This window comes from Gilbertella persicaria, assembly GCF_025201335.1.
Source record: "Gilbertella persicaria strain CBS 190.32 chromosome Unknown B0P05scaffold_58, whole genome shotgun sequence".
Classification (NCBI taxonomy): Eukaryota; Fungi; Mucoromycota; class Mucoromycetes; order Mucorales; family Choanephoraceae; genus Gilbertella; species Gilbertella persicaria.
This window is the reverse complement of record NW_026252019.1, coordinates 59,799-87,484: the sequence shown is the minus strand read 5'-3', so window position 1 is coordinate 87,484 and position 27,686 is coordinate 59,799. Positions and strand designations below refer to the sequence as shown.

The 27,686-nt window shown below is 37.7% G+C and overlaps 9 protein-coding genes and 1 non-coding gene across 10 annotated transcripts; 6 read left to right on the top strand and 4 right to left on the bottom strand.

The window, feature by feature from the left end:
* Positions 1 to 210: 210 nt before the first annotated feature.
* On the bottom strand, positions 211 to 2,928 carry B0P05DRAFT_479330 (uncharacterized protein; the record flags this gene model as incomplete). Its single annotated transcript, XM_051575063.1, has 7 exons — positions 211 to 333; positions 532 to 766; positions 815 to 1,379; positions 1,419 to 1,788; positions 1,834 to 1,980; positions 2,033 to 2,266; positions 2,317 to 2,928. The coding sequence occupies 7 exons, from the start codon at positions 2,926 to 2,928 to the stop codon at positions 211 to 213; spliced, it is 2,286 nt and encodes a 761-aa protein (XP_051430437.1).
* An 834-nt stretch (positions 2,929 to 3,762) lies between these two features.
* B0P05DRAFT_560604 (WD40-repeat-containing domain protein) lies at positions 3,763 to 6,847 on the top strand. The gene is made up of 6 exons (XM_051580383.1): positions 3,763 to 4,068; positions 4,112 to 4,215; positions 4,268 to 4,480; positions 4,545 to 4,957; positions 5,004 to 6,212; positions 6,258 to 6,847. The coding sequence occupies exons 1-6, from the start codon at positions 3,971 to 3,973 to the stop codon at positions 6,705 to 6,707; spliced, it is 2,487 nt and encodes an 828-aa protein (XP_051430436.1). The 5' UTR covers positions 3,763 to 3,970; the 3' UTR covers positions 6,708 to 6,847.
* Positions 6,848 to 6,865: 18 nt separating this feature from the next.
* B0P05DRAFT_479210 (uncharacterized protein) lies at positions 6,866 to 7,278 on the top strand (the record flags this gene model as incomplete). Its single annotated transcript, XM_051575059.1, has 2 exons — positions 6,866 to 6,919; positions 6,964 to 7,278. 2 exons carry the CDS (start codon positions 6,866 to 6,868, stop codon positions 7,276 to 7,278), a joined length of 369 nt encoding a protein of 122 aa, XP_051430435.1.
* Positions 7,221 to 10,178, bottom strand: B0P05DRAFT_560601 (DIL domain-containing protein). The gene has a single exon (XM_051580382.1). The coding sequence runs from the start codon at positions 10,070 to 10,072 to the stop codon at positions 7,358 to 7,360; it is 2,715 nt and encodes a 904-aa protein (XP_051430434.1). The 5' UTR covers positions 10,073 to 10,178; the 3' UTR covers positions 7,221 to 7,357.
* A 518-nt stretch (positions 10,179 to 10,696) lies between these two features.
* B0P05DRAFT_600163 (uncharacterized protein) lies at positions 10,697 to 12,198 on the bottom strand. The gene is made up of 3 exons (XM_051583222.1): positions 11,922 to 12,198; positions 11,714 to 11,869; positions 10,697 to 11,657 (listed from the first exon to the last, which is right to left on the bottom strand). Exons 1-3 carry the CDS (start codon positions 12,157 to 12,159, stop codon positions 10,843 to 10,845), a joined length of 1,209 nt encoding a protein of 402 aa, XP_051430433.1. The 5' UTR covers positions 12,160 to 12,198; the 3' UTR covers positions 10,697 to 10,842.
* A 325-nt stretch (positions 12,199 to 12,523) lies between these two features.
* B0P05DRAFT_606194 (putative diphthamide synthesis protein-domain-containing protein) lies at positions 12,524 to 14,260 on the bottom strand. The gene is made up of 7 exons (XM_051583358.1): positions 14,112 to 14,260; positions 13,976 to 14,064; positions 13,861 to 13,930; positions 13,745 to 13,808; positions 13,233 to 13,694; positions 12,933 to 13,190; positions 12,524 to 12,862 (listed from the first exon to the last, which is right to left on the bottom strand). The coding sequence occupies exons 1-7, from the start codon at positions 14,242 to 14,244 to the stop codon at positions 12,646 to 12,648; spliced, it is 1,293 nt and encodes a 430-aa protein (XP_051430432.1). The 5' UTR covers positions 14,245 to 14,260; the 3' UTR covers positions 12,524 to 12,645.
* Positions 14,261 to 14,763: 503 nt separating this feature from the next.
* B0P05DRAFT_t106 lies at positions 14,764 to 14,846 on the top strand. The gene has a single exon. It is a non-coding gene; the product is annotated as a tRNA-Leu (tRNA).
* Positions 14,847 to 15,820: 974 nt separating this feature from the next.
* Positions 15,821 to 18,024, top strand: B0P05DRAFT_560590 (biotin-protein ligase). The gene is made up of 4 exons (XM_051580381.1): positions 15,821 to 17,062; positions 17,111 to 17,181; positions 17,233 to 17,514; positions 17,557 to 18,024. Exons 1-4 carry the CDS (start codon positions 15,828 to 15,830, stop codon positions 17,931 to 17,933), a joined length of 1,965 nt encoding a protein of 654 aa, XP_051430431.1. The 5' UTR covers positions 15,821 to 15,827; the 3' UTR covers positions 17,934 to 18,024.
* B0P05DRAFT_560585 (male sterility protein-domain-containing protein) lies at positions 18,025 to 22,837 on the top strand. The gene is made up of 11 exons (XM_051580380.1): positions 18,025 to 18,256; positions 18,314 to 18,514; positions 18,563 to 18,620; positions 18,666 to 18,812; positions 18,876 to 19,078; positions 19,131 to 20,300; positions 20,345 to 21,416; positions 21,464 to 21,618; positions 21,668 to 21,823; positions 21,871 to 22,377; positions 22,428 to 22,837. The coding sequence occupies exons 1-11, from the start codon at positions 18,065 to 18,067 to the stop codon at positions 22,683 to 22,685; spliced, it is 4,119 nt and encodes a 1,372-aa protein (XP_051430430.1). The 5' UTR covers positions 18,025 to 18,064; the 3' UTR covers positions 22,686 to 22,837.
* Position 22,838: 1 nt separating this feature from the next.
* B0P05DRAFT_560582 (mannosyltransferase putative-domain-containing protein) lies at positions 22,839 to 24,541 on the top strand. Its single transcript, XM_051580379.1, has 4 exons — positions 22,839 to 23,435; positions 23,483 to 23,632; positions 23,683 to 23,752; positions 23,795 to 24,541. The coding sequence occupies exons 1-4, from the start codon at positions 23,287 to 23,289 to the stop codon at positions 24,350 to 24,352; spliced, it is 927 nt and encodes a 308-aa protein (XP_051430429.1). The 5' UTR covers positions 22,839 to 23,286; the 3' UTR covers positions 24,353 to 24,541.
* Positions 24,542 to 27,686: the final 3,145 nt, after the last annotated feature.

Here is a 27,686-nt window from a genome sequence, read left to right as displayed (position 1 = left end):
TCAAAGAACAGGTCATGTCTATCAGCATTTGCTTCTTGTGTCCTTCTGATTTCACCAATCATACGGTGTTCAATAGCACATTGAGGACATTCTCTATCATTATCACCAAGACACCTACTCAATGCATATCAGCACATAATGATCATTATTCAAGCATACAATACCTTTGATGGAATGAATGTCGACATAAAAAGTGGATAGCAGGAAGATCTAAATTGCCTTCACAACCTGAGCATTTCTGAACTTGAAAAATACGAGCACTTGTTTGTAATTCTTCAATCTCTTTTCTTCTTTTTCAGTTTCTTGTCGATAGCTTTCAATCAATTCCTCATTCTAAACAGGATTAAGTATTATTCATCTACTTTCTCTCTCTCTCTCTCTCTCTCTCTCTCTCTCTCTCTCTCTCTCTCTCTCTCTCTCTCTCTCTCTCTCTCTCTCTCTCTCTCTCTCTCTCTCTCTCTCTCTCTCTCTCTCTCTCTCTCTCTCTCTCTCTCTCTCTCTCTCTCTCTCTCTCTCTCTCTCTCTGTTTACCTGCTTAAGTTCTTGTCGTTCATGTTCAATTTTTTTACCAATATAGCCATTAATTAAGCCAATAGTGGCTACATTGGATCTTGACAAGGCTTGAATGACTTGAATAGGAGGCAATAAATCCTTTTCATCAATATGTCTCATCACAGACAATAGTTCTTGTGTTGATTTAGCCATTACTTCAGATGAAGATGAAAAGTAAGTCAATACCATAGGGTACAAGGAAGGATCTTTTGGCCTAAAGAAAAAAGGGATCAGCATAGACATTTTGTGGCGCCTTTCTTACCCGTATTTACGAACACCTTCAATCACACGATCTGTATGTCCTTTATCCATCCAATGTCTCAAAATGTCTGTATACATGCCTGTCTTTTCATACAGATAAACAATGCCTTCGTCAAACTGCTTGAGTTGGCAAAGCACAAGTGCTTGATTCGTATCATACTGCACAGACTCATCATGGAGTAACGATAAAGCCTTTTGACGACACTCACGTTGACGACGTTGTCTGTCTCTTGCAGATGTAGGTTCTCTTGTGGATTCTGTCTGATCCATCAAATACAGTTCCAAAAGTGTGTTCCAGATCGTTTTGCGTTCTTCTTGTTCCCCTAATGACCGTGTCTTTTCTGATTTCCCGTTGGCTTCAGGCACAGGTGATTCTCCTTGATTTCCCCATAGCTTCTCAAACACGGCTTCCAAAAAGAGTGTAAGGCAATCAGGTCGGTCTACAAAGGCAGGCATAAATTTGCGTGGTGAAGGTGGGGAGTAGCTAAGACGACCTGAAGAAGAAGTACGCTTGTTCTGTACTATCTTGTTTAATGAAGGTATCGTGTTCTGTAATGTACTGCTTTCTGAGAAGATAGAGGCAGTATCACCAGCACCAGGACCACCAAAGGGTAAATTAGAAAGCGCCCGTGTATTATCGCTAGGCGCAGGTGACATAGGACCACCATTGGTGGGATTGGTAGCAAGTGGAAGAAGACCCGTGCATAATTCAATCAATAATTGGGTTGTTTGTTCAGGCAATTGGCTTAGAAGGGTTTTACTGTATTTCTGTAAGTTTCTGTCAGCTTCATAAGGACCGAGTTTATGTATATAAGCCAATGCTGTATCGTATTTCTGCATATCCTCAATCATGATATCAAGGTACATGTCATGTTCTTGAAATTTCTCAGCAAGATAGACAGCATGTTCAAAATAGCCTGCTTGTCTACAGACAGTAATCGCTGTTTCCAAATCAAAATTCAAATCTGTATCGGTCTATTCATGATAAATATACGCAATCTTTTTCTCTATGTAGTTTACCTTGATAAACTGATCCAGTCTAGACACATCCTTCAGTTTAGTGTAACAATTCAACAATAACGTAGTGTGATCTGCATTGGCTAATCCCTTGGAGTGTAATTCTTGTAAATAATTTGTCAAATTATAAATTCTTTGAGCATCCAAAAACTATACACAACAGTCAGTGACTCAATAACGCATTGTCTTTTTTTTTTTTAACCTTTCTTATCACATAAGAGGGTTCAAGTTGACCAATGGTTCTGATATACTGCTCCATGGATCCATCATAATCACCCTTATTGTACAAGTGATCACCATATTTCTTGAATATCTCTGCAATACTGATATCATCGTACTTTTGAGTATGCGCCAAATTGATAGCTAATACATATAAGTTCATTTTAAACAAGATTTCTAGTTTTGTGGGTGTATCTTTTTCATCTAAATGATAGAGCTTGTTGTACGAGTCAGAGTACAGAAACCGAATCATACGTATGTCCTTACCTTGCCATCTGTGCCTACAATCCAAATAGAGTTCCATTCACAAAAGACACCACGAATACCACCAAGGAAAGTACCTACGTAGGCTACAAATTTGTTGGCTGTATCAAAAATAGCAATCTTAGTCAATTCATTTGTAGAAGAGCGTTTAGCATTTAAACTGAGGGATGCTCGAGCACCACTGGAGAGCTGAGCAGAGGTCATGACAGGCGGGGACACAATGACCAAATAATTCGACTTAAACCAAGTCAAAGAAGACTTGGGTGTATCATACGCAAAACAAGGACCTCTGCCTGTAGGATCATAGAGATAAATAGCTTCATCACGTCCAACCACCATCTCTTGTTGATCGTTCATGACAGCACAGCCTAACCCACAACCCTGTTCATCCAAGACAGTCACTGTTGGCTTTACTGCTGTTGTGTTGTAAGACATGATACTGCTTGTGGTCACAATAAACAAAATGGTTGACTTGGTCTGTTCTCGAAATCCAAGGCCTGTAATGGGCTCCTGTCCTTCATAGATTACTTTTTGCTTGGTTGTCTTGTCTTTAGAGAGATCACCACGAATCAAAATGACAACACCATTGGCTAACCCAATGGCTAATTGAGACATGTTTTCTAATATGGCAAATGTAGACACTGGATATGTCTTTCCTCCATGTTGTATTCTAATCGTGCGTAACAAAGTAGGCACAATAATATCGTCTGCTCCTTCAATAGGCTTTAAAGCATCCAAATCCCAAAATTTGATGACTGGGATACTTGATATCGTATCTTCTTCCTAAGAAACTCGTCTTAATGGATGTGCTTGTACGTTGAGTAACTTACACCAATAGTGACAAGCACATTCTTTTGTTTGAGTTGCTTCAAATGAGTTACTCGACCACCATCATAAGCCAGGAACTTTTGTGTCTTGAAAGAACGGTCTACAATATAAACACTACCTGTAGAATGTATGAAGAAGAGTCAAGGATGAAATATTTAAATGTATGAGTATGTCTCTTTTTATATGTATAAAAAAGGATATCTGCTAAAGCAATATGACCACGTCCTGTAGCAAATACAGCAATATCTTGTTTCTTATAAAGACATGAGATGAAGAATGAGCAAAGCAATCTCTTACTTGAAATACAGCGGGTGTTTGTCCTTTCTCGACAGGATCTGTTGCATGTTGCTTATCAAAAAAGTTGAACTGTCTCCACTGCGCTAAAGACATGTTTTCAAGAAAAAATAATAATAAGGGAAAGAAAAGGAGAGCGTGTTTCAACCTCTGTCCTTTAAATGGCAAATGTGTTTGAATCAGCGATATTCATGCTTTATAAGGACTTTGATATATATATATATATATATAAACAAGAGGGGAAAGCATGAAAAGAGAGAGAAGCAAGAGTCTAAAGTGCAACTACAGACTACTTTCGACAAACTCGCTTGACAGAGCTTAAATTGGCTTGAAACTAGTATGCATGAATTTCCTTTGTTTGCGTCATCTTGTTTTTTTTTGATGTATTTTCTTTTTCTTTCTTTCTTTCTTTTCTTGTATCTTCTTCAATGTCAATTCACCTTCAAAAGCATATTCAACAAAGAAGAGTATTTGGACATAAAACCTGTTTTGGTATGATATTTTGTTCTTTTTCTCTATTGTAGGTTAACATACTATGGTAGATGAGCAAGTGTATTCTGATAAATACATAGTGTCTCATATGACACTTGAAAGAGAACTGCCTGGTCATGAAGGATGCATAAATACACTAGAGTATGTCTTATTTTTAAATAAATGTTATGCTTATCTATTCTAGTTGGTCAGCTTCAGGAGATTTACTCTTGACAGGCTCTGATGATACAAGACTCAATATTTATTCTACTTTTAATGACTATCAGATTGTAAAAACCATTGAGACTGGTAAAGGACAATACCATTCAATCAGTATGTATTTTATTGACTTGCTGTTTAGGGCATTCAGCCAATATCTTTACTGCGAAATTCATGCCTCAGACCTCAAATCGAATTGTACTTTCAGGCGCCGGTGATGCAGAACTTCGTATCTTTGATCTAACCCATCCGCAGTCACCACTTGACAGCATGTATGCTTGCCATAGTGATCAACTCAAGAGGATATGTACATTACCCGATAACCCTTTTGAATTCTTTACATGTTCACAAGATGGTATATTCAATTGCCATAGTGTGTTTAGAGACTCACCTTTTTTTTTCTCTCCTTTCTTTGTTAGGTACTGTCAGACACTTTGATCTTCGTACACCACATATGTGTTCACCTCATAATGTCAGGTCATTTATTACAGGCATAAGTAAGCCAGCAAAACAACACCCACTCCCAAGAACAAGTGAGCTGTACTATGGCTGTTTCCCGCCTGTGGTTGATTACAGTAAATTCAAGATTGAATTAAACAGCATGTCTATCTCCAAACTATACCCTCATTATTTTGCTTTGGCTGGCATGAACGACTATATCTTTCTTCATGATCGACGCATGCTGACTTCTTCCTCGTCTTCTTTTGCTTCCACTGGCAATGTGCTCAAGGCATCCAGATGCATTAAACGATTTTCACCTCGGTTGGATGGTGTCAATCGACTCAACAAACACATCACAGCTTGTAAATTTAGTGATTCAAATGGCTATGAAGTAAGTTGTTGTTATTGTCTTGTAGGCTTATTTTAACATGCTATAGCTTATTGGTAGCTGGTCTTCTGATGGTGTCTATCTGTTCAATATACATGATTCACCCGTAGGATCATCAAATCAAACAGAGACACTTCAAAGTTCATCACGTCCGTCCTTATCCATAGACGATACAGACAATATAAAACAGAGAAAATCCTTATGGAAAACAGTCGTTCGTCGTATCAAACAAAGACAAAACCATGCTGCACTCAACGCATCCAACGATTTACTCCAACACATCAAAAGCAATACACAGCAAAGGTCTTTGCTAGATTCTGTGATTGGTGAAACATGTACTTTGCTCATGATTGTCGCTGCTCATTTCTCTCAACGGTTGGATCGAGACAACTGGTTTTTTGACCATCTACAAGACCCTGAAGAAGACTGGAATCAGTATTTCTTTAGTCATGAATTAGAAACCACACAAGAATTGTTGAAAGAGGCAGAAGAGTTAGTCAATACAATACCAGGTTGGCAAGGTGCTTGGTGTCTGGCTGTGGGTTATTGGACAGCAAGAGGAGGCAGCCGTTCTATTGCTGGTGCCAATCGATCCTGGTATTTAGAAAAGAGCCTGCATTTTATTGAGAAAGCAAGAAGGATATTTATGCAACAAAGTAGAGAGTCTACAGCATCCTTAGCCATCGATCAACTTGATTCTGTCTATTGGGAATTGATGCGTATGTTTCTTATTGATTTGCTAATTGTTGGTGCTCGTGAATTAAGCGATACTGCTGGCACAAACAATGCACAAGATCAAGAAGACTCTTATAAATGGGCAGAGTACATGTACATTACTCAATACAACACTGAACAAATACGATCGTTTGTTACTTCACAAAGAGCTATGACGACAACAATATCTGATATTGAAGAAGACAATGAAAGTCATCATAGCAATGGTAGTAGTAGTAGTAGTAGCAGTAGTAGCAGTAGCAGTAGTAATAGTAACAGCAGCAATTCAATATCCAATGACGATTCAAATGATTTAGGTGGAGCGACATTTCTTGCTTCACAAGAGTTCTTAAATATATTCAGAAGACTAGACAGTGATAACACAGATCTCTATAATGATCAAGATGACGATGATGATAGTGATTCTTTTGACTTGGATTTTGATGAAATTGATGCTTTACGCAAATACAGACAAACCTCATTTGAAACTGATGTAGGTGTAGTCAAACCAAGAGCAAAATACGGTGGTCATTTAAATATTGAGGTAAAAAAAAAGGCTTCTCTAGGTGTTTATTGATTTGCTATATAGACTATCAAAGATGTGAATTTCTATGGTCGTCATGATGAGTACATTGTGTCTGGAAGCGATGGCGGTTATCTGTTTATTTGGGATAAAAAGACGACAAAACTGGTAGAGATTTTGCATGCAGATGAAGAAGTGGTGAATGTTGTTAAAGGACATCCCACACTACCAATTCTGGCTGTATCTGGTATAGATTCGACTACAAAGATATTTACACCTACTTCTCGGCCCTTTTCATCATCGCGCATCAAAGAGCCTCATCTTCCTGGATCCTATTCTACTTCTTCACACATGTATGAAGCACAAGATATTATCAGGTCAAATCGTGAAGCAAGCAGAAACAGTGGCACTGACATTTATGTTACTCAGAGTATGATTGCTGCTTTCACTCGACATCGCCTAAGTATCCTTGCAGAAGACAATACGGACAGTGAAGATGAAATGATACTCCTTTAAGTGAAACCCACTGTAAAAGCGATGATTCAATGAGACCAAGTTGCTCAGGGCTCATGTGCATTCTATTGGTTTTGTTTGGTTCAGCCAAATAAAATAACGATCATCATTTCCTCGTATCTTTGTTTCTTTTTTTTTTTTTTCTTTTTATGATTTTAAACATGTCAGACTTGAATTGGTGCACACATTGCGATAATGCCATTAGTCCATCGTCAGTAGGTACACAAGCATTGAATTTGCGTATGCTTATGTTGAACAGGATTCGCTATATTGTTCAGAGAAATGCTTGAGGTCAGATGCACTTAATCACCACCCATCACTCGGGTATAAATTTCCAGAATTTGAGCATTTTTTAAAGGATTCTTCAAAAGAAGAATTGACGACGATTGCGATGCCTCGTACAGGACACTCAAGGAAATCGTTTTTATTTGAGATTGAAGACCCATTTCCAACAACATGTAAAAGCAATAGACCAAGCATACTAAGCATAAGCACTAGCAGCAGCAGCAGTAGTAGTAGTAGTAGTAGTAATACCAGTAATTTATTTAAACACAATCCAAGACATTATAAATAATAAAAAATGATGCATTTTGCCTAATTCAGTACTGTGTGATTTTGTTCATTCATGCAAGCATTTCCCAGTTCAGTCGACACTATGATCGAATACGTAGTTTTTTGTCTAACAAATATAGCCATTCCTCAGCGATCACAGGACAGATTTTGTCTAGTCGATTGAATCGCTCTTGCCTTTTAAGCTTAATGTCTTTGTATATAGCGTCAGAATATAATAAGATATCATGGCTCACAACTTGATCAAGCTTTTTATGTTGCTCATGTGTCCAATCACGTAATAATGCAGTAGTGGTAGATAAAGAGAATGGCAGCAAATATTTAGAATTTCTCTTTTCTTGTTCATTGGCTGTTATTTCTTCTTCTTCTTCTTTTTGTTGTGCTTGCTGTTGTTGTAGAGAGGTTATGTCTTCATTCGATAATCTTCTTTTGTTGGATACTGTACCAAGCAAACAATTTAGGCTATAAATACTATTTGGCCGTCTCGTTGCCTTTTGGGGAACAGCGTCAATCGAGGACGGCTGCTGGTTCTCAAACACAAGTTGGTTTGCGTATTGCAACACTTGTTCTGACAGTGGAGTTTCAGATATTTCGTAGCGGTATTGTTGGACGCATCGTCTGATTTGCATCGTATTCAATTGATCAAAAGACTGAACCGTGGAGTGAAAGATATCAACATCGTCTATTTGAGAAAGACATTGAAGTAATTGAAGCAGCTGTACAAGTGGTTCAAAGGATTGACAAAGACTTGGAGGAAGTTTACTGACACGTACCCAATCTTCCAAAATGGAGAGATTCATTCGGATCTGAAGGGCTCTGGATCGACACATGTATTTTTTGTTGGTCAATATACGATTGAATATCTCACAAGACAGATAATGAAAGAATTGTGCTGTTGCTTGAATCATAATGGTGGGCGGAATATAATATGACTGCAATACGCTTTGAAGATGCGATATCAGTCTTGTAACAGCATAAGGGGACATGGCAAATGATGAAGTATCCATAGATAAAGAAGTTGCTTTTGTAGAGATACTTGAACAAGAATCAGTAGAATTTTTTCTTTCGCTTGCAGTAGACGTGGTTGTCTCGAGCGATTTGGTGCTTGTAACGCTACTTCTCCTAAAGAATCGATACCAATCATCAGCGAAATCAACCTGCTCCAGTTCTTGAATTGACTCATAATCCATCAGCGATGCCTCCAAGATTTTGCTGAGTCGTTTTTGAGATTCAGTAATAAACAGTGCATATGTCTCCGAAATAAGTTCAGACAGCACTTCTTGAATCTCTAACGTGGATACAGATAAGCCTAGATCTTTCTTCAAGTAACTCGTCAATTGACAGAGATTTGCCATCCAATACGCTAGTCTTTGCGTCTCGCGAGAACCTGCCTTGATGACGCGAGCCATTTTAGTGGCTGCTGTTGATAGTAATGTGTTCAGTAAAGTTTTGCTTGAATAATAGTGTGCAAACCGGGCACTCAAGAAGATAACATTAGCAGGCTGCCATCTTTCATGGCTTGCATAATCCTGCGTGACCAGTGATTCAGGATCATTGATGGTAAGTGCATGGTCCAAGATCATGTTGATATCGTCTTGGCTAAATACGAACATTTGGTCAGGTAGACATTGATGCCAGGAAAAAGTAGTAAATGATTGGATAGAAGCTGCCCACTCTTGAATGTCTTGCTCTGTGGGCTCAATGTTCTGCAAGAGTTGAGAAAAGTCGGGCAGTGTAACAGGTTTTTGTGAAGGGCTCCATGTTCTATGAGAAAGTGGGTTTATCTTATGAGGCTCAGTTAAAACATCAGATTTCGACATAGGAGGTTGAGAGAATATCGCTGTCATTGAATAGACATTCTTGTTGTCAGGTCTTGGAATAGGCTCTAGCAGGGCTTTAATGGATGGTAAAAGAGAATACTCAAAGATAGTCTTGTTTTCATTTATTCTGATGGTCTTGTTTGCACCATGGCTTAATAATAGTTGTATAATCTCTGACTGATTTCCATGAGCTGCCCAAACAAGCGCAGTCCATCCTCCTAATGCAGCGAATAAGTATGTTTGGTTATTCTTATTTGGCTTACTTTTATCTTGATAATTGATTTGAAGTTTGGATTGTTTCAACAACAACTTGGTACATTCGACGTGTCCAAAATAAGCAGCATACATAAGAGCATTGATACCCGTGTCCTTGTCATCTGTTGCATTGATGTCAATCTCTGCTTTCCCAAGTACATCTTGCATGATTTTAATGTCTCCCAAGGTAGCAGCGCGGTTGAGCCACTTGATAATGAGACAATGGCGGAGTTTCGTGTTGCCTGCGTTCAGATTGTCTGAAATATCATCAAAAAAGGCTTCTTTTTCAATACGCTTGTCTTGTTTTTCTTTGGTGTGGGGAATGGAAGGAACCTGATGCATAGTGACGGGTTCCTTTTTGCTTACTGTTGCACTGTGTTCAGTTGGAGGTCGGGTCTCTTTCCGATGCTTTGTTGGTGTGTTACTGTTTGTATCGGTTGGTATAATAGAAGCATTATAAGGCTTGTTTTTGGATAGTTGAGTAAGCATGTTTGAAAATTGTTGAAAGCTATCTGCTATTTTGGAGGAAAGCTCCTCGGGACTCATGCTTGAGTGATTCGATGCATTCAAGGCAGGAGCTGTTGCTTGACAATGCCTTGCTGCTGTTGTGGCAGATTGACTGTTTCTTGTATTAATGGACAGGGTCAATGGTGTTTTTTGAGGCACAACTCTTCGGGATGCAATTGTTGTCTTGAGAGAAATACTTTGTTTTGGTGAATCCATTGTTTAAAGGAATGAAACAGGAGTAAGGAAGGTAAATGATAACAAATGATGCGACAAAAATAAAAAAGGACTATGTAAAGAGAACAGAATACGAAAGAAAAAAAAATAGGGGAAAGAGAAAAAGGGATGATCATTAGTCTTTCCTTAATATCGAGTTACACGAAAGGATTGTGATGAGAAAAAAATAAGGGTTTGATTGTTCCTATTAATATAGACCAAGTCTGACGGCTGTCTTTGTATCAAACTTGCTTAGGGACTTTACAGTCAAAATAAGAAAATAACCCAACAAAAATAATGCTTACATTGAACGATTTTAGAGGTTTGATGGTTAGATCATGTATACATTGAATACGATTTCAAAGAAATACAAAGTCCTTATAAGCATTTATTATCTACTTGAAGACAATGTATTGCTTTTTCTTTTTCTTTTGTTGTGACTACAGAGTGCTTAAATCAAGTTCCAAATTATTTGATAAATTTGTAGAGAACATTAGTGTATTGTCGACAAGTGCTTTTGTCTTGTAAATGGAAGCACAAACTGACTCCAAGAGAGTTGTATCACTCAACATTCCCTCGTACAACTAAAAAATTCTTAATAGACATTGGCGTAGAGAATTATTAGGTCAAAAATATTTTTCTGTAGTCAGAAAAAGAGGAGATTCTCCTTGTTATGCTATATGCGTACACAGGCTAAAATTAATTAGATATTACATATTTGTTTATTTAATTATATGGCAAGGCTTTACTGCATGAATCACAGATGTAAGTGGCTAAAAATAATTAGCATTATGCTGCTGCTTGTAAGTATTTTGATGATAATAACTGCCTTGTTGTTGATAGGCTTCATGAGGTTGTGAATAAGCATTGGGTGAATGATAGTTATCTTGTTGGTATGTATCCTGCCCAGCATAAGCATCATAATGGTCTGCTTGTTTATATTGAGCTTGTGGACTATTATAAACATCTTGATGATTGTAATTGTCTTGTGGATTATACATGTCTTGCTTTTTATAAGCATCACGTTGTTCATATGCGTTGTAAACATCTTGGAGATTATATTCAACCTGTGGTTGATACATGGCTGGTTGGCAGCCACTCTGTGGTTCTTGTTGATAATTCGCTTGTTGATAATACGAAGGATAGGCTGGACTTTTAGGAGATGTAGCTTGATTATTATATTCGAAACTATCTCGCTTTGCAGGTGTGTTTAAGTAGGCTGTAGCTGAAGCATCGTAGGCAACATTGTTTGCTGCAATAGCGTGAACTTGTACATTCTTATCATTATAATCGTCCATTCGAATTGTTTCTTTGTCGTAACTATCAGGACGGCGGCTGAATATACTGATTGTGAAGCAAACCAAAGTAAATAAGATACAACCAGAACCAACACCAACAAGATAGATAGAAGGACCCCATTGATGAGACAATCCTTCTATGTTCTTCTCCAAGACATTAAGACCTTTCCAGAAAGTAACAATCACAAGAGCGAGACCAGCTGCTCCAGTAAGGAAACTGAGTAATGATGCAAATATACCAATGAATGGGATGACATTACTGCTTCTGTGTCGGCGAACAAATAACGTACCTGGCGCCAAATTTAAATCAATTTATATATAATTTAAAAAATGAAATTACACTTACAGGCAAATGCAATAAAGGCAAGAACAGCAGCTGGCATGATCAAAACAATCAACTTAAAGATAGCGAACTCTGGTACATTCACTAGGCTTTTAAATGTACTAGAAACAGCTGAATTTGTCAGGTCTACACCGCATGCATCTGCAAATTGACTAACATCTATGATAGAAAAAATGAGTCTATTGCCACAAAAAAAAAGAGTGGATCTTACCGAAAGGATAAGTGGGCATTTTCGTAGTACAAGAATGAGGTATACTGCTAGAAGAATTGTAATAAAGACATGAATTATAAACACCGTAACGTATAGATCTTCCGGTAATTGCTTGGTTTACTTTAACTAGATAGATGTCTGGTAAAAATGTACTTTGAAATGTAGTCCCAACATTGGCTATAATGAATAATGCAAGAGAACATGCACTAAATAAGAGAGCAACAAAGTGTACTGCCATTATATACAATCGCGTCAAGGAAAGAGAAAAGGAAAAAAAGAAAAAGAGATAAACTGACTATCTAATTTTATTTATTGATCTGCTTCTCCTTCTAGCCTGAGGAACTCTAATTATAATTGTACAACGTTTGTGCAATACTGTGTAGCTTTCATTGTTTTGCACCAAATAACATCGTGCGTCCCCTCTTTTGTTATCTCCATGTACCAATGAACAGATAAGGTTTTTTCCAGTGTCGAGTAAAAGATTCACACATTGAAACTATGAGCATCTGTTTTTGAAAGACTGGATCGTTTGTAACAATTGTTATATCCTGCCCAAGCGCTTTACTTTTGTTTAAATGACACAACACAAATAGGAGTTAATTCTTTCATGTCAATAGTCTTTTTATTTAATTTTTTTTTTTCTTCTACTCATAGGAGATCTGTTCCTTAGTAAAATACTAGACAACGGTAGATCAGACTCCCTTTCACATATATACACATTTGTTTAGTTTGCACCAATTGTTCTCTTCTTTCGAGGAATGCCTCGACCATGATTAGGTGTCCAAGGACCCAAACTGTCATTGGCATAAAAGTCCATAGGATACACATCTTGCCATTCTGCTTTTCCTAGTACAATAGATGCTTCATAGGGTGTCAATAAAGGCTTAGGGAAAGCATATCCCCAATCAATGGAAAGTCTAGGGCAAGCGATTTGAATCCAACTTTTAAGGAACAAAAAAGTGAGTCGATGATCAAACTGTCTTATTTCATGTATGTGCTCCTTCTACTTACGCATCAACATCCTCAAATTGTTCGAGTTTACCAGGGAAAATCTCTGATAAAAGTACATTGACTGATTCTTTGCCTTGTTCTTTAATCGATTGCTCTAAATATTCTAGAATTTGAGGTTTTCCTTGACGACCCAATGTACCTAGAATAAGACCATATTTTTTGGCTTCTTTGGCAACACTGACAGCGTGCTTTCGAAGAGAATGCATCTCGTTGTGATCATATCTCTCGCGAGTAAATGTTTTACCATAAGGATTATACCTAAGTAACGGTCAACACACTTCTATCGTACAATCAACTTACTGGAAGGCAGGTATCTGAGGGTTATGGATCATGATAGATTCTAAATGAAAACGACCATCACCAATAAAGACAATGTAATCCATATCTGACAATTTAGGTGCAGTACAACCTAGAATTTCACCTGGTGATAGAGGTTTGGATTGAGGCACCATTACAGTGTAATCTTCTTCGAGTGGTGCTCTAGATGCCTGTAAAGCTGCAGCAAACTGAATTGTACCGACCAAGACAAGTCTTTTTCCTTTTTCAAAGTTCTTTTTGACTGTAGCAATAAAATGTTGTGTATCAATTCCAATATCTACAAATACATACAAAGTTTCAATGGTTGTGATATCTACAGGAATTAAACAACTGTGGCCGTAATGAACCAAAAAATCACATCCGAGAGCTCTAGCAGTATAGTCATCAACACAACAAGCACCATATGTCACATCACCCATAATCAAAGTCTCAGCATTACAAAAGCTAAATAAAGTGGTGAGCGGCTAATATCTCAACATGAAAAAAATCTTTACACTTCGAGGATATCAGCAATCAAACAAGCAAACATCATAAGACCTTCTGGTAATTGAAGAGCAACTAGTATAAACTATTAGTAAATATATTACATTGGATTTTAATGCCATCAAACCTCTTTTAGCCTTTGCTTTTCTTACTCTCCACACAGTTTTATGGATCTCAAAGTTATAGTTGGAAGGGATCTAGATCACAAATGAATAAAACAAGCAAGACTGTCTATTACTCACAGTTTCAATAGCTTTGTTCAGTAAAGGATCGTTTAGAATTTCTTCGGGAACTTGGTTTGCTACACGGCCACTACGTGCTCTAGGTGCTTCTGTAAAAGAGTGAGTAAATGAACTATCGATTTTGGCCGAGACATACTTGCAAAGCCAACAGCACCATCTTCAATAGCACCTGCTTCCTTAGATTCATTGGCAGATTTCCTTGCACGTCCAACAAAACGCTTTCTGGGTTTCTTGGCTTCTTCTGAAGTGGTTAGAGGTGGGTTATCCATAATCAGAGGTGTGAAATAAAGGCACAAGCTCAAAAAAAAAAGGACAGTAGGTTAAAGCAACGCTTCTGTTATAAGCCACCACATCTGTTATTTATGCAGTCGAAAGAAATGCCAACAATTAAAGGCAAGATCTACAGAAACTAGCATAATATGTCTCTCATTTCCTTTAGAGAAGACACAATGTAGAATGCTAGATGCAATCGTTTGGTTTGTGAATGCTCGACTGCCTCGTGCTTTGACGTTAGGACACAAATGAAAGCTTTGGTAATGATTGCGACTGGCAATATCTAAGAATAGACGAGAGAGTTTAATCAAGCATTAAACTAATCTGAGAATTGATATGGCTGCCTCTGCAATCCTGAAAAGGATGTAACTCTAGCTAGACTTAGCTCAAATACTTCTTCAGTAAGAGAACCGAAAAAATGGCAATGCTCGCAAGAGACCGGAATGTCCCGCACCAGTCACGTGATTTTTAATTAAATTTGATTATATTAATTCTACAAATAAAACAAAACATGAGCAGATTTGGCCGAGTTGGTCTAAGGCGCCGCACTCAAGTTGCGGTCTCGCAAGAGGCGTGAGTTCGAATCTCACAGTCTGCAATCACTTTTGTTTTCTTTCGAAAAAAGCGATAGTTTTTTTTTTTTTTTTTGTTTTTAATGAGTTGCTTTTGTTTTATTTTGTTTTCGTTCAGGAAAGAGAAATTGATTTATAGGCTTTTTTGCTTACCAAATGAAGCAACACTTCCGATTTATCACATATGCGATTATTTAAACTAGATCTGTCAAAAGAACCATAATTTTTAGAAGAACACTTTTCCTGTACGTTGAGTCAATGTTCAAATTGTTATCTTTTGTATCACTTTTTTTAATTCAACTCTAAGAGATGAATGATTAGATTAAGAAATGTAATGTAAATTTTTAACCGAGACAAAGAGCAGATGCTTGTGTTTCTAATCAATTATAGGTTAATGAGGAATGCAAAATAGTAAAATCAAATGTTATTCTGATATAGGCAATAGTGTATATCGATGCAAAGTACCAAATAAGCAAAATTTAACATACATACCAGAAGCTTGTCTCGGAGCTTTTCGACTTCTCACTCAATGATTTTATCTGGTTTGCTTCTATTAGTGCCTGAAAGTATCTCAATTGACAAGAAAAAAGGTTGTAAACTATCTATAGGGAAATATATGATGATTTGTAGTAGACAAATACTCATTGAGCGTATGTATATATACTAGGAGCTTGTTTCAAATACGACAACTAATTATAATTTGTATCGACAGCTGTGAAAAGTGCTTTCGTTTTATATGTGTACAGTCTTTTCCTTTAGAACCAAAAAAAAAAAAGCTTGAAATACAATTACTGGAATAAGCTAACTAATGTATCCATTCAGCAAATATACAAAGTTGGGCCTGTTTTGCACGAGAAAGAAAGAAATCATTCTATTGCAAAATTAACTTTGTATTGTCTTTCCTCTTCCCCAAATTTATGCAGGACCACACATGATTGGCTCTACCTTTTTCCACATAAAATGCTTAAACCGATCTTCCCCCCCAAACTTTTCTTTTTCTATTTTTTATGAATATTCTCGTTTATAACGACCTTGGAGCTTCACCCAACTCTGTCAGACATACTGTCAGCACACTCAAGTCTATTCTCGGTCATGCCTACGACGTGATCGAGATCGATCGTCGAGTATTGCAATCAGAACCTTGGGAAGTAGGTTGTGTTATGCTTGTCATGCCTGGTGGCCGTGATATGCCCTATTGTGAAGCCTTGAATGGTGAACCCAATGGGAGAATTCAGCGATTTGTTCAAGGCGGAGGACGATACTTGGGTATATGTGCTGGCGCTTATTATGCATCCGCCTCTATCGAATTCGAAAAAGGCCGAGCACTTATGGAAATCATCCAAGAACGTGAGCTCGGATTATACCCTGGATTGTCTCGAGGTACGGCCTATCCAGGCTTTGTCTACAATAGCGAAAGCGGTGCTAGATCAGTTACTGTGTCTCTATGTAAAGATACGCTTGAAGAGTACTATGGCACAAATGTCCCTCAAGAAATCAACATGTATTATAATGGAGGTGGTTATTTTGTAGATCCTGATTATGACCATGTGACAGTTTTATGCCGATACAAGGACTTGGATGCAGCGGCTGTAGTTCATTGCCGAGTGGGCATGGGTCATGCGCTATTGATTGGAACACATCCAGAGTACGACGTTAGTTCAGATGATTTGTTATCCATAGATGAGCATGCAAGCCAATCTGTTCGCAAAATACTGGACGATCTGGTTTTATCTGAAGTGGAAAGAAAGCGATTCTTAAGAGCTGCATTTGCTCGGATTGGACTAAGTGTTGTTCCTTTGAATAGTAACATCGTACAAGAAAATATCATGCCTGATCCTACACCCATCTACATCACTGGACTAACAAAAGAATGGGTACAAAAGCCAGTGTCTTATTTGCTCAAGAAATCAAATCCAGTAACACACATAATGGAAGACAAAGGTGATATTTTCTGTATATTACTGATGGAAGAACAGACCAGTAAGCAAGTTCAACTATTATCTATGTGCAGAATTAAAGAAGAAAAGGCACCTGTAGTCCAACTAGTATACCAGAGTACAATTGATGCAATAGAGCCTATTTGCCCACCTTTTTCAATGACACCGCATTTCAATATGCAGATATACTACGATCATCTTGTCAAGAAAAGAGCATTGCAATGGGAAGGAGGAGGATGGCCAAAGTTCGGTAATGGTGTTATGTATGCAGAAGTCATAAGTAGCACTCAGTCTATTCTAGAGAAGTATGTACTCACCATTCTTTCTTTAAAGTACTAATGTATCATGTATAGGAACTATGAATTCTCAGAAGCATTACCTAGTGGGTTTGTGTGCTTAGCATCAAATCAAATAGCTGGTAGAGGTATGTATAGCAATGTATACAATGGTCAGGTCAATGAACTGTTTGTGATAGGTAGAGGCAGAAATTCTTGGGTTTCTCAGTCGGGTGCTCTTCAATTTAGCATAGTACTTCGGCATAGTCTTCAGTTTAGAAATGCACCTGTTGTGTTTGTACAATACATTATTGCCCTTGCTGTTGTAGAAAGTATTCGATCAAGACCTGGATACGAACATATACCCCTTAGGCTAAAATGGCCGAATGATATCTATATAGAGACTAAGGAAAGCTTAAAGAAAGTAGGTGGACTTTTGATAAATTCTAGCTTTGTTGATAATGATTTTGTGCTTGTGATTGGTAACATCATTGATTGTTTTCTATTATAACTTATATTTGTAGGCTGTGGTATAAATCTATCCAATATGAGCCCAACAGTATCCATCAATGAAATCATTCAAGACTATAATGCTCCTCCTTTGGGTCCAGAAGATACCCTGGCTGGTATTCTTGTCAAGTTTGAGACTCTTTATAATGACTTTTGCGAAAAGGGAATGGGTCATTGGTTTTTGAGTCAATACTATCAACGTTGGTTACATAATGATGCTGTTGTTAGCCTCACAACACACAACAATGAAATGGTCAAAATTGTCGGTATTACATCAGACTATGGCATGCTCAAGGCAGAAAGTATAGAGAAACCAGGCAAGTTCTATGGTCTTTTGCCTGACGGAAACAGTTTTGATATGATGCGAGGACTACTTGTGCAGAAAAAATAACCTGCTCAGAAAATGAGTGTGACATTAGGTTAAATAGCCGCCAAGGATTGTTGTACTGTTTGAACAGAAAATATATATTTAGACTTTTCTTTCTTCTCTCTTTCCCTATTTTCTTTTGTTGCATTATTCATATGGAAAACTACTACCGTAATAAAACAATAATAATAACAGGCGCAACTGGTTTTGTAGGCAAAGCCATCTTGTGGAATCTACTTAGAGTAGCAGGTTCTGTTATTGACAAGGTGTATGTGCTTATTCGACCTAAACGAATCCCGAATGGAAGTCCATCTCAACGTATCCTAGACGAGATTATAAACACACCTGTAAGAACTGTCTTTTTCTTATTTTTGATGTTCAGCTTCTTATACAACACACCATAGGCCTTTAAAAAGTTACTAGTAGAACATTTCAACAATGATAGAGAGACATTTAAAAGTAAACTTATACCTGTCTCATATGATTTGACATTGCCACATATGGGGTTGTCTATGGATGACAGTGCACAACTTAAAGATACAAATATTGTGATTCATTGTGCCTCTACTTCAGAATACGAGAATTCCCTCGAATGGAATTTAGAGGTAATGATGCTTATGTTGAATACATTCATATTCATACACCCTTGTTAGACAAATGTGTTGGGAACAATTCGTTTAATGGATTATTTAGATGGTTGTGATAATGTCTGTAAGTAAATCTAGAAAAATACTGAATTAGAATTAATGTTATCAGGCTCTTTTGTTCATTTATCACCTGCACATATTTACCAAGAACTACCAGAGGGTTGTATGAATGCTAGCATATCAGAATATGTCTACGATATTGGATTTGGAGACCCAGAAAAGTTCTTAAAAGAGCTTCTTGGCGCAGAAGAGAAAGGTAACACTACTCGAATTATATTTACCAAATCAGGAGAAATTAATTCTTATTTATACCTGCTAGAATTAACAAATCTTATCAAGCGCATATTACAAAAGTATTCTACACTCCATTTGTTCACAAAAGCTCTTGTGGAACATTTGATTATTAGACGAGTCGAACAAATGAGAAACGAACAAAGTCAAGGTGGAAAGCAACCCTATCCACTTGCTATTTTTCGTTCAAATTACATTGGTCCTAGTTTAAAGGAACCTATGCCAGGCTGGGTAAGAAAAAGGCTATTTGACACATGGTTACTCATTTTTGTTTTTTTTTAAGACAAGTGGCGTATCTGGAGTGTCTTCCTGGCTGGCATTGTATGGTTATGCAATTCCTATTATACAGCCTGATCAAGGGCCGAGATCAGCCAATGTTGTTCCTGTTGATTATGTAGCTCAGGGTATCATTCGTGCTATTCCTCAATTGACTTACCCAGGGGATAATTTTATTTTACCCCTCGCTTACAATGTCAACAATCTCGCACTCGCTTCCACTAATGACGAGAATACATCCATTAATTACTTTCCTTATGTCTTCCACATCGCTACTGACAATGAGCCCATTACTTGGTATGAAGCGTATACAGCTATTCAGGATTATTGGAGTAGGCCAAACAACCGTATGCTGACATCTGATAAACTGCCACCAGCCAGCAATTATTTTAACTCAAACAAGACACTATCAAAAGCACGATTTTTGATGCAGTATTACTTTCGATCAACAGCACCTGCACCACCTAAACCCATCATCAATCACCACAACTCAATGCTACTCTCAAACAACAATGGACCTATGCTCTATAGCTCAAATAGTTTTACAAACAAAGCTGATCTCTTTCAACAGAATGATCAACAGAAATGGATGGAGCTGGCCTCCAGTATTCGTAACAATTTGGCAAGACAGAATAGATATAATTGGCAGTACAGTTCATTTAAGTTTAGACAACTGGTTGGGGAATACGATTCACCTGGTCATTTTGATTGGTACAATTATTTCTTGCAGAGCTGTTATGGTGTTCATGTTAATACTATGCACTCTGGCCCACATTTGCGTACCATTGTACTGCCTAGTCACACAGAATGTGCACTTTATTCTTCTGTCAAAAGTGGCAACAGTACAACATCTATTATTGACGCACCATTCCAGAGTGTGATTTATACAGAAGAAGAAATGAGACAGAGAATACAACGTATGATTGATATCACCATTTCGTCTCTTAGAAATCCAGCTCAGTCAATACAAGATGAAAAAGAATGGAAGCCTATCTGGATTGAATATTTGAACGATACGCTCGAAGACTGGTGTGATGAGGGCACAGCAAAATCGCAGGAAATATTGCAAAAAAAGCAAGAGATTATGAGCCGTTGGAAGTTACGAGTAGATGAAAATGCAGAGTCAACAAGAGTGGTTGTTTTGAATGATCCTGGTGTTGGTGAGGCCATTCGACAGGTACCGCAAATAAGGATGAGCATAGCTTATACATGTGTCTATAGGTAGCTAAACGATCTGGTATGCCACCAGAGAGAGTAGCAGAAGAAGCCATGCGATCATTAAATCGAATCCAAGAAAGAACACAGTTATCATATGCTTGGTTTGCAGCTTCTTTTCTGCAAAAAGTTCTCAAAAATATGTTTAGTGGTATTTATATTCATCATGCTGACCTAGAAAAGATTCGAGAAGCCGTCAAAGGCAATGAAAAGCGTGTTGTCTATGTGCCAGTGTCCAAGACGGCACTTGATCCAGTACTTGTTTGGTTCCTTGCCATTCGATATGATTTACCTATTCCTGCATTAATTCTAGATGAAGCATTGGCTATTCTAGGTCCCTTTTCAGATTTATTGCGTCTTGCAGGCGCCGTATTTATCAAAAGAGATCCACAATCTCGATCAACACTAGCCACAGCAGTAACAGCAGCCTACTTGCAACACTTGATTCAAGAACGGGGTGCACTCACTTTAATTCTCGATCAAGTGCGTTCAAGAACAGGTGTTTTTAGAGCACCTTTTAACGACGGTTTGATCGATATGCTTCTCAAGAGTGGCAGTCAAGATATCATGTTTGTTCCAATCAATATCACCTATGAAGAAGTACCTGATCTTTCAATTTTAATTGGGCAAGACCTTCAGGCAGAAAAACAAAAGAGTAAGCATCGTCTAAGCGTCGTGAATCAACTTCAACGATCCCGTACCACATCTAATCGCATGTCAACACCCATGAAAGTCTCTAGACCTAGCGATAGTCGATCTCATCGAGTACGCAGTCGAAGTTTAGGAAATGGATTCCATGAAGAAACGAAGTGTGGACCCCTTACTTCCACACATTGTGGTCGCTTGCTTGTAGGCATAGGCGCACCTGTGCCTCTGATGGAAAGCGCACAAGCACTAGCAGACGAAATACAAAAGGGACAGAAAAAGGCAATCTTTGTCAGCTCGATTTCATTAGTAGCTGCCATTTTGTTGTACAGTAGAGTAAGAGGTAACTGTATTGATCTGGAGACAATGAAAGAACACATGAAATATCTCTCTGGAGTAATAAAAGACCATGGTTACTCTATGGACTGGCAGGGTAAGTTACTTGATTTCTAATATCTACTCGTATTGACCAAAAGATAGAATTCGAGGATAGCGAAACAATCATATTTTACAACATTCGGTTGCTGGAAAAGAATTCAAATAGCGTCTCTATTGATGAGCGTGGTAGTGGGTTTATGTTTCGCATATCTACAAGATCAGAGAACATTCTTCAGTTGGCTTATTATGCAAACCAGGTATTTCTTGGCAGAGAACCCCCCTTTTTTTATTAATTGTTTTATGTAGCTTCGTGAAATCTTTGTGCTCGATTCTATTTTTGCTGCAACTTATCTTTCGTTTGATACAAGAACAAAAGTGTTTGAAACTGTATTTTTAGAAAGATTTGAACTCTTGGCAATTTTGCTCCAGCATCAGTTCCATACTTCATGGGACACAAAGCTTGTAAGTCCATCAAGAAATACGTGAAAACTAAGCATGTATTGGCACAGGAATACGCGAATTTACGCAAAAAATATAAAGGATACATTCAAGAAGCTCAAGATATGACTAAAGAAAACACAGAAGAAGACAAGGATGAGGGTGTTGAAGTCGAAGAGGATGCTACTATGCTTGAGAGACTGGTTTTTAAGATCGACAATACCAAGGAATACAGTCAATTAAGTTTATTAGCATCATTTGTGTACCCTATTATCGACTCATTTTGGGTTACACTTTGTGCTCTGTCGGCCTTAAATGATGTACGGGCCTTTCCAATTTCGCTTGTTCCTACTCTTTCGCAATGGATTGGAATGCATCTTATTAGTGGAAGAAGAACAATTTATAGCGAAGTGCTATCTAAAGAATACAGCCAAAATACGTTGCAGTCACTTATTCTTATAGGTGTATTGGATAAGAAGTCTGCCAAATTGGTGTTATCGCCTGACGCTCAAATGCTGATGCAAGCACTAGGTTTATCTACAAATGACGATGTTGTCTTACAACTAGAAAATAGAGAGGCAAGGCATCAATTTAAACTAAAACTAAAAATTCTGATTTCTTTATTTAGAACGATGAAGCTATTGTTTTGGACTCGATAGCCGAACTATGCAAGAAAGTAGAACAAGTTAGACTACGAGAGGAAGATGTAGCAGGCTCTGTTCACATTTATGAAAAATGTCAAAATCAAATCAAAAGCTTGGCCAAAACAACAGACGGAAACAGCTCATTTTCTAAGCGACATGGTGCTATTGTTGTAGAGCAAAAAGAAGAAGCCATGATTCAACTTGGTTATGCATTGATCCAAAGCATGGACAACATCCTCTAAAAATAGGCCTGGAAAACGACATAAAAAGCAAGCGCCAATGACAACAGTGTGTTACATCTTTTGAACCCACGACGATGATCTCAAACCCAAATTTTAGGTTAAAAAACCAATCAAAAATACAAATTGACCTCTTTCTTTTATTATTAAAATGTTAATAAATAATCTTGCTTCCCGGGTAAAAGTCAATGTATTTTTGCTCTTCTTCACTACCTTTATTGTTTATTGCATATATACTACCTCCCATAGCCTTTCTGTGAAGAGCAACAATACGATTGCTAAAGGGCAAGGGCAACACATACTTACACCACCACCACCATCACAACAACAGCCTATCCAAAAGGAAAATGTGTGCAAGACAAATCGTGTATTGAGAAATGTAGACCCAAATCATACAAATGCTCATTTAAGTTTTTGGACGCATCTTCCTGACTCAACGATACAGGCATACAAGCATAGATGGCAAAGATTTATAACAAACATCAAGCATACTGAAGTCCCTGCATTTACTGGTGACCGTGGTATTGTGTTAGTAGCAGGCAACAAGGATACACTAGCACGTACTTTGACAACTATCAGATTATTGAGAAATGAATATCACTGCATGTTACCTATTGAAGTATGGCACTTGCATGATGAACAACCTGATGCGAATATTAAGCAAGAACTAGAAAAACTAGATGCACACGCACGAGATTTATCAAATTTGGACCTGATTCAACCCATCACAAAGAGGCGAGATGCAGAAAAGCAGTAAGTTTATTGTTTGTTTATCTGTGTTGCCTTATGCATGTGTCTAGATTTCAAATTAAAGCAGCGGCGATCATCAATTCTGCTTTTGAACAAGTTCTGTATCTTGACTCAGACAATGTGCCTGTACAAGACCCTACCTTTCTTTTTGACACACCTGAATATCAAAACTCAGGTGCTTTATTCTGGCCAGATTTTTGGTAAGCTGCTAAAAATAATGAAAACATATTAATTTAATTTAACTCAAAAGGAAGACTCACGGAGAAAACAAAATTTTTGATATTCTAGACATTGAATGCCAAGATGATTGGGAACAAGAAGTAAGTTTTTGCCAAGGAAAATGAAAATACTAAAGTTCGCAGTCCGGTCAAATGGTTATCCATAAGCAAAAATCATGGCTTCCACTTCAACTTGCATGGTACATGCAAAAACATAGTGACATTTACTTTCAGTTCTTAAATGGCGACAAAGATACATTTAAATATGCCTGGAAAGCGCTTGATATGCCCTATCATATGGTAGAAGCCTTTGTAGGTATGGGAGGCACTATGTCTGGCACTCGTTTCTGTGGCCACACCATGTTGCAATACATGCCTGCTTCAGCTGAGTCAGAAGAGGAAGATGAACCAGTCTTGCTTTTTGTTCATTCTAATTTGCTTAAAATCACCGACAAAGTTCATTTTATTCATAATGGCCAGCCTGAACATCCTTGGGATCTTGCTAAGCGTTCCACTCTAAGTCATTCAAATACCTGGATTAAGCCCGAGTTCTATGTTTCTCCACGCGGAGAAGCATGTATGGATTTTACTCATCGTGAGGGCGAGCCTGATGCTATCACACAAAATTTTGATGCCGTAGTGCCTGGCTTCCAAGCTAACTACTTCAAATATGGAGGTATCGGTGGCGAAACAAGAGCATAATTGTAAATAACAATAAAAATATGCATTTATCTATCTATTTGGTCTTTTCATGAAAAGATTTAACTAGACACTATGTGTATTACACAATTAGAAGATACTAATACGATTTAAATCCTACAATGCACATCATAAAAAGAGCATGCTACTAAAAGAAAAAGGAGCCTTTCATTAGTCATTCGAGTGCTAAACAAGAAAGGGCATTGTAGAATGAAATAAAAATTGACATAAGTGGGGTGTCCCTTATAAAAAGTCTGAGTTTAAAGTAGGCTCTCATATCAAAACTAAAATAAAAAAAAATCAGTAAATTTAGATCTTCAAGAAAGATGATGGATTAAAAGTACCTAAAAACGAGAAGCTATCAGAAAAATGTATTGACTAGGCTGATATATCAAGATAAGGCGCATCCAATGGTCTAAAGAACACAATATGTCTGTTCATAAAATTTCAAGCTATCCTCCAAAAATGTGTTTTTCGTTTTTGAACTGTAGCGCAAACTTTTTATACTACTTTTGCAGATGTATCACTTTGTGTGTATTTTATAAACCTAGAGAAGCAGCTCGTACTAAGCCATGTTATGTCAATAATGCCTCTATCGATTAACAATCGCAGAATAGTGAAAATTGAAGATTTCGTAAAAGTATCATAAGGGCAAAATGACGATTTTTTGACTTTCACTCATTCTTATCGTAAATTAGGCCATAGCTTCTCCCCTCCTATACCACCTGATCCCCGCCTATTGCCTAACTGGAAGCGCTTTTGGTCTCTCAAGATCCCTCTCCCTGCTCGCAATGTCCTCTACAGGACGCTTCACAACAAAGTCAACAACCGTTTTCACCTACATCGTCTTATGCCCCATACAGTTCCTAATAACTTTTGTATCCACTGTCCTTCAAATCTCATTACTTCCATTGATACCCTTGATCACTTTTATTTCCTCTGCCCTACCAAGTATGCTGTTTGGTCTCATGTCTTCTCCAAGTGCATTAATCCCAACATCCGTGCACCTTCGGTCAATCTCCTACGTCAAGTCCTCCTCCTTCGGGTTGTTATCCCTCGTGTTTCTCTCCTCCATTTTCCTTCCTTGAGTATCTTCCAAATCTTTGCATGCACTGCTCTAGCCCTCTGGCAAGCTCACTGGCAATCTGCTTTTTCTGAAAACCCATTCCTCTCCAAGACTATAACCAAGACGGTTTCCCGCTTAGCAAATAAGCTGCATGATCAATCCCGTCTTGATTATGAACCGTAAATTCTCTCCTCCGCTTTCCTTTCCAGTTCCTCTCTCACTACTCATGATGTTCTCTCCATTTCAAGTATCTATCAAGCTCTCTTAAACTCTTATTCTTTCCTCAATTTCTTCTACCACAGGCTCATTTCCCTTTCCTTAGTCTAGTTCTTATAATACCGCAGTCTTTTCTTCCACTCTTTTGACGTCTAAAGGAATTTAAATAAAATTGGAGCAAGTCTCCCTTACAAAAAAAATTTTTTTTTGACTTTCTCAAAATTTGCCATATTTTTGCATCAGTATGTTCTTTTATGTATGCTCAAACATAAAAAACTCAAAAAAGGGAATCAGAAGGCAGAAGTGATGGTTTATTCCGAAAAACACTCGCGTCTGCAGCGGACTGCCAATACACTTTGGGTGTTGTAAGGAAAGTTAGTTTATAAACTAAGATTGTACAATAAGTTTGGTACTCAAAAAAGGCCTTAGTTAAGAATCAAAAGCATATTAAGTGTGTATTGTGTCAAATGGAGTCAAAAGTTATTTAGCGGCCACAGAGTATGTATGCTTTTGATATAGTTCTAAAAAGTTTTTTTTTTTTTTTTTTTTTTTTTTTTTTTTTTTTTTAGTGTTCAAGGATTGATACTTGTATAAATACTGCAATGTTTATTATTAAAAAAATAAAATAAAAAGAAACTAGTACTTTAGCCAAATACTTTCAAGTATTTGTTACCAGGAACTAGGACGAGGACCTAAACTAGTTTCAATTGAGTTCCCAAAAAAAAAAAAAGTGCCAGGCACTCAACTATATCATTAAACATCATTGCCCATCCTTGCGGAAGAACTAATCCAGGTCAATTATCACTTGTCAAATCTGGCATGATTCCTTGACAAAAGTCCCAAAGAAAGTTTACCTCGCTTGGTCCAAGAGCTCCGGAAATCTCAAAGACAAAAAGCTTCATTAGTAAGCTGCCTTCAAGACGGATAACCAACATGATATAATTGTTGATTCCCATCCTATGGTTTGCCTCAGTCAATTGTCACTATCAGGATTCCATATCGAAATACGTCGCCAAATTGATAGCCCATCTATAAAAGAGCTAACCTTAAGCCTTAGACTGAAGAGTGGCTACACTCTTCAATTCCAAAGCAGCTAGTCTTGAATAGACCAATTCACTAGAAAGCAAATAGCACTCGCTCTATAAGAACAGGCCTTTGTTCTTACAGGAGACAATCTACCCAAATGCATGAATAGATGAGCACTACAGATAGTACACATTCTCTGTCTGATAGCTGTCCCTCCCCCATAAAGAGAGAGAGTTTACCAAGAATAGACAATACTCAAACAAATAGCACTACTACCACCAGACTTAAACCTAGTCTATGTAAAAGAACGTTTCTCTACAATCATCAATTAGGTATCCGAAGGGTTTATGCTGATGAAGAGTCGAATGGACTATAAGCTACATCTCTCACTACCGCATTGACGCATACACCTCACAAAGAAGTAAGGCCAGAACTATCACAGTAGCAAAAGCGAGCTATGGCTTACATCTGCCGTCACTCTGTCCGATAGTTGTTTTCTCCTAAAGAAGAAAGATGCCATGAATAGACAGAAATTCCAGTCAAAGACCAGACGGACAAACAGAACCATACAAGCATCTATGTCTACCTTTACTTTCCCTTTGTCCACCCACAAGGAAACAAAAGTGAGTGTCAATAAACACAGAGATTGCTCATATGCAATATAGAAGACATTCTTATATTCTCTCTTGGATTCATACAACACCAAAACAAGAGGGAGGATCACACAAGAGGGAGGATCACACAAGAGTCAGACAAGGCCTGAAGCGAACATAAGAAGAGGTCATCATACCAGTGCACTATGTTTGTGATCGTCTTCAAGTGTTGTTGTAATACAACAAGTGCAAAAAAAAAGGACAAACCCTTTCTTTTTTTTTAACTGGCAACAAGTATGTAGTTTTCTCTATCAAATTGACGTAAAACCAATAAAGGCAGAGCTATCTTGATAGAAGAGTAGCATCAACTAGGTGATCAACCAAGTGAGAGGCAACAATACCATAAAGGCGAAAACATAATACTTGCTGATGGGAA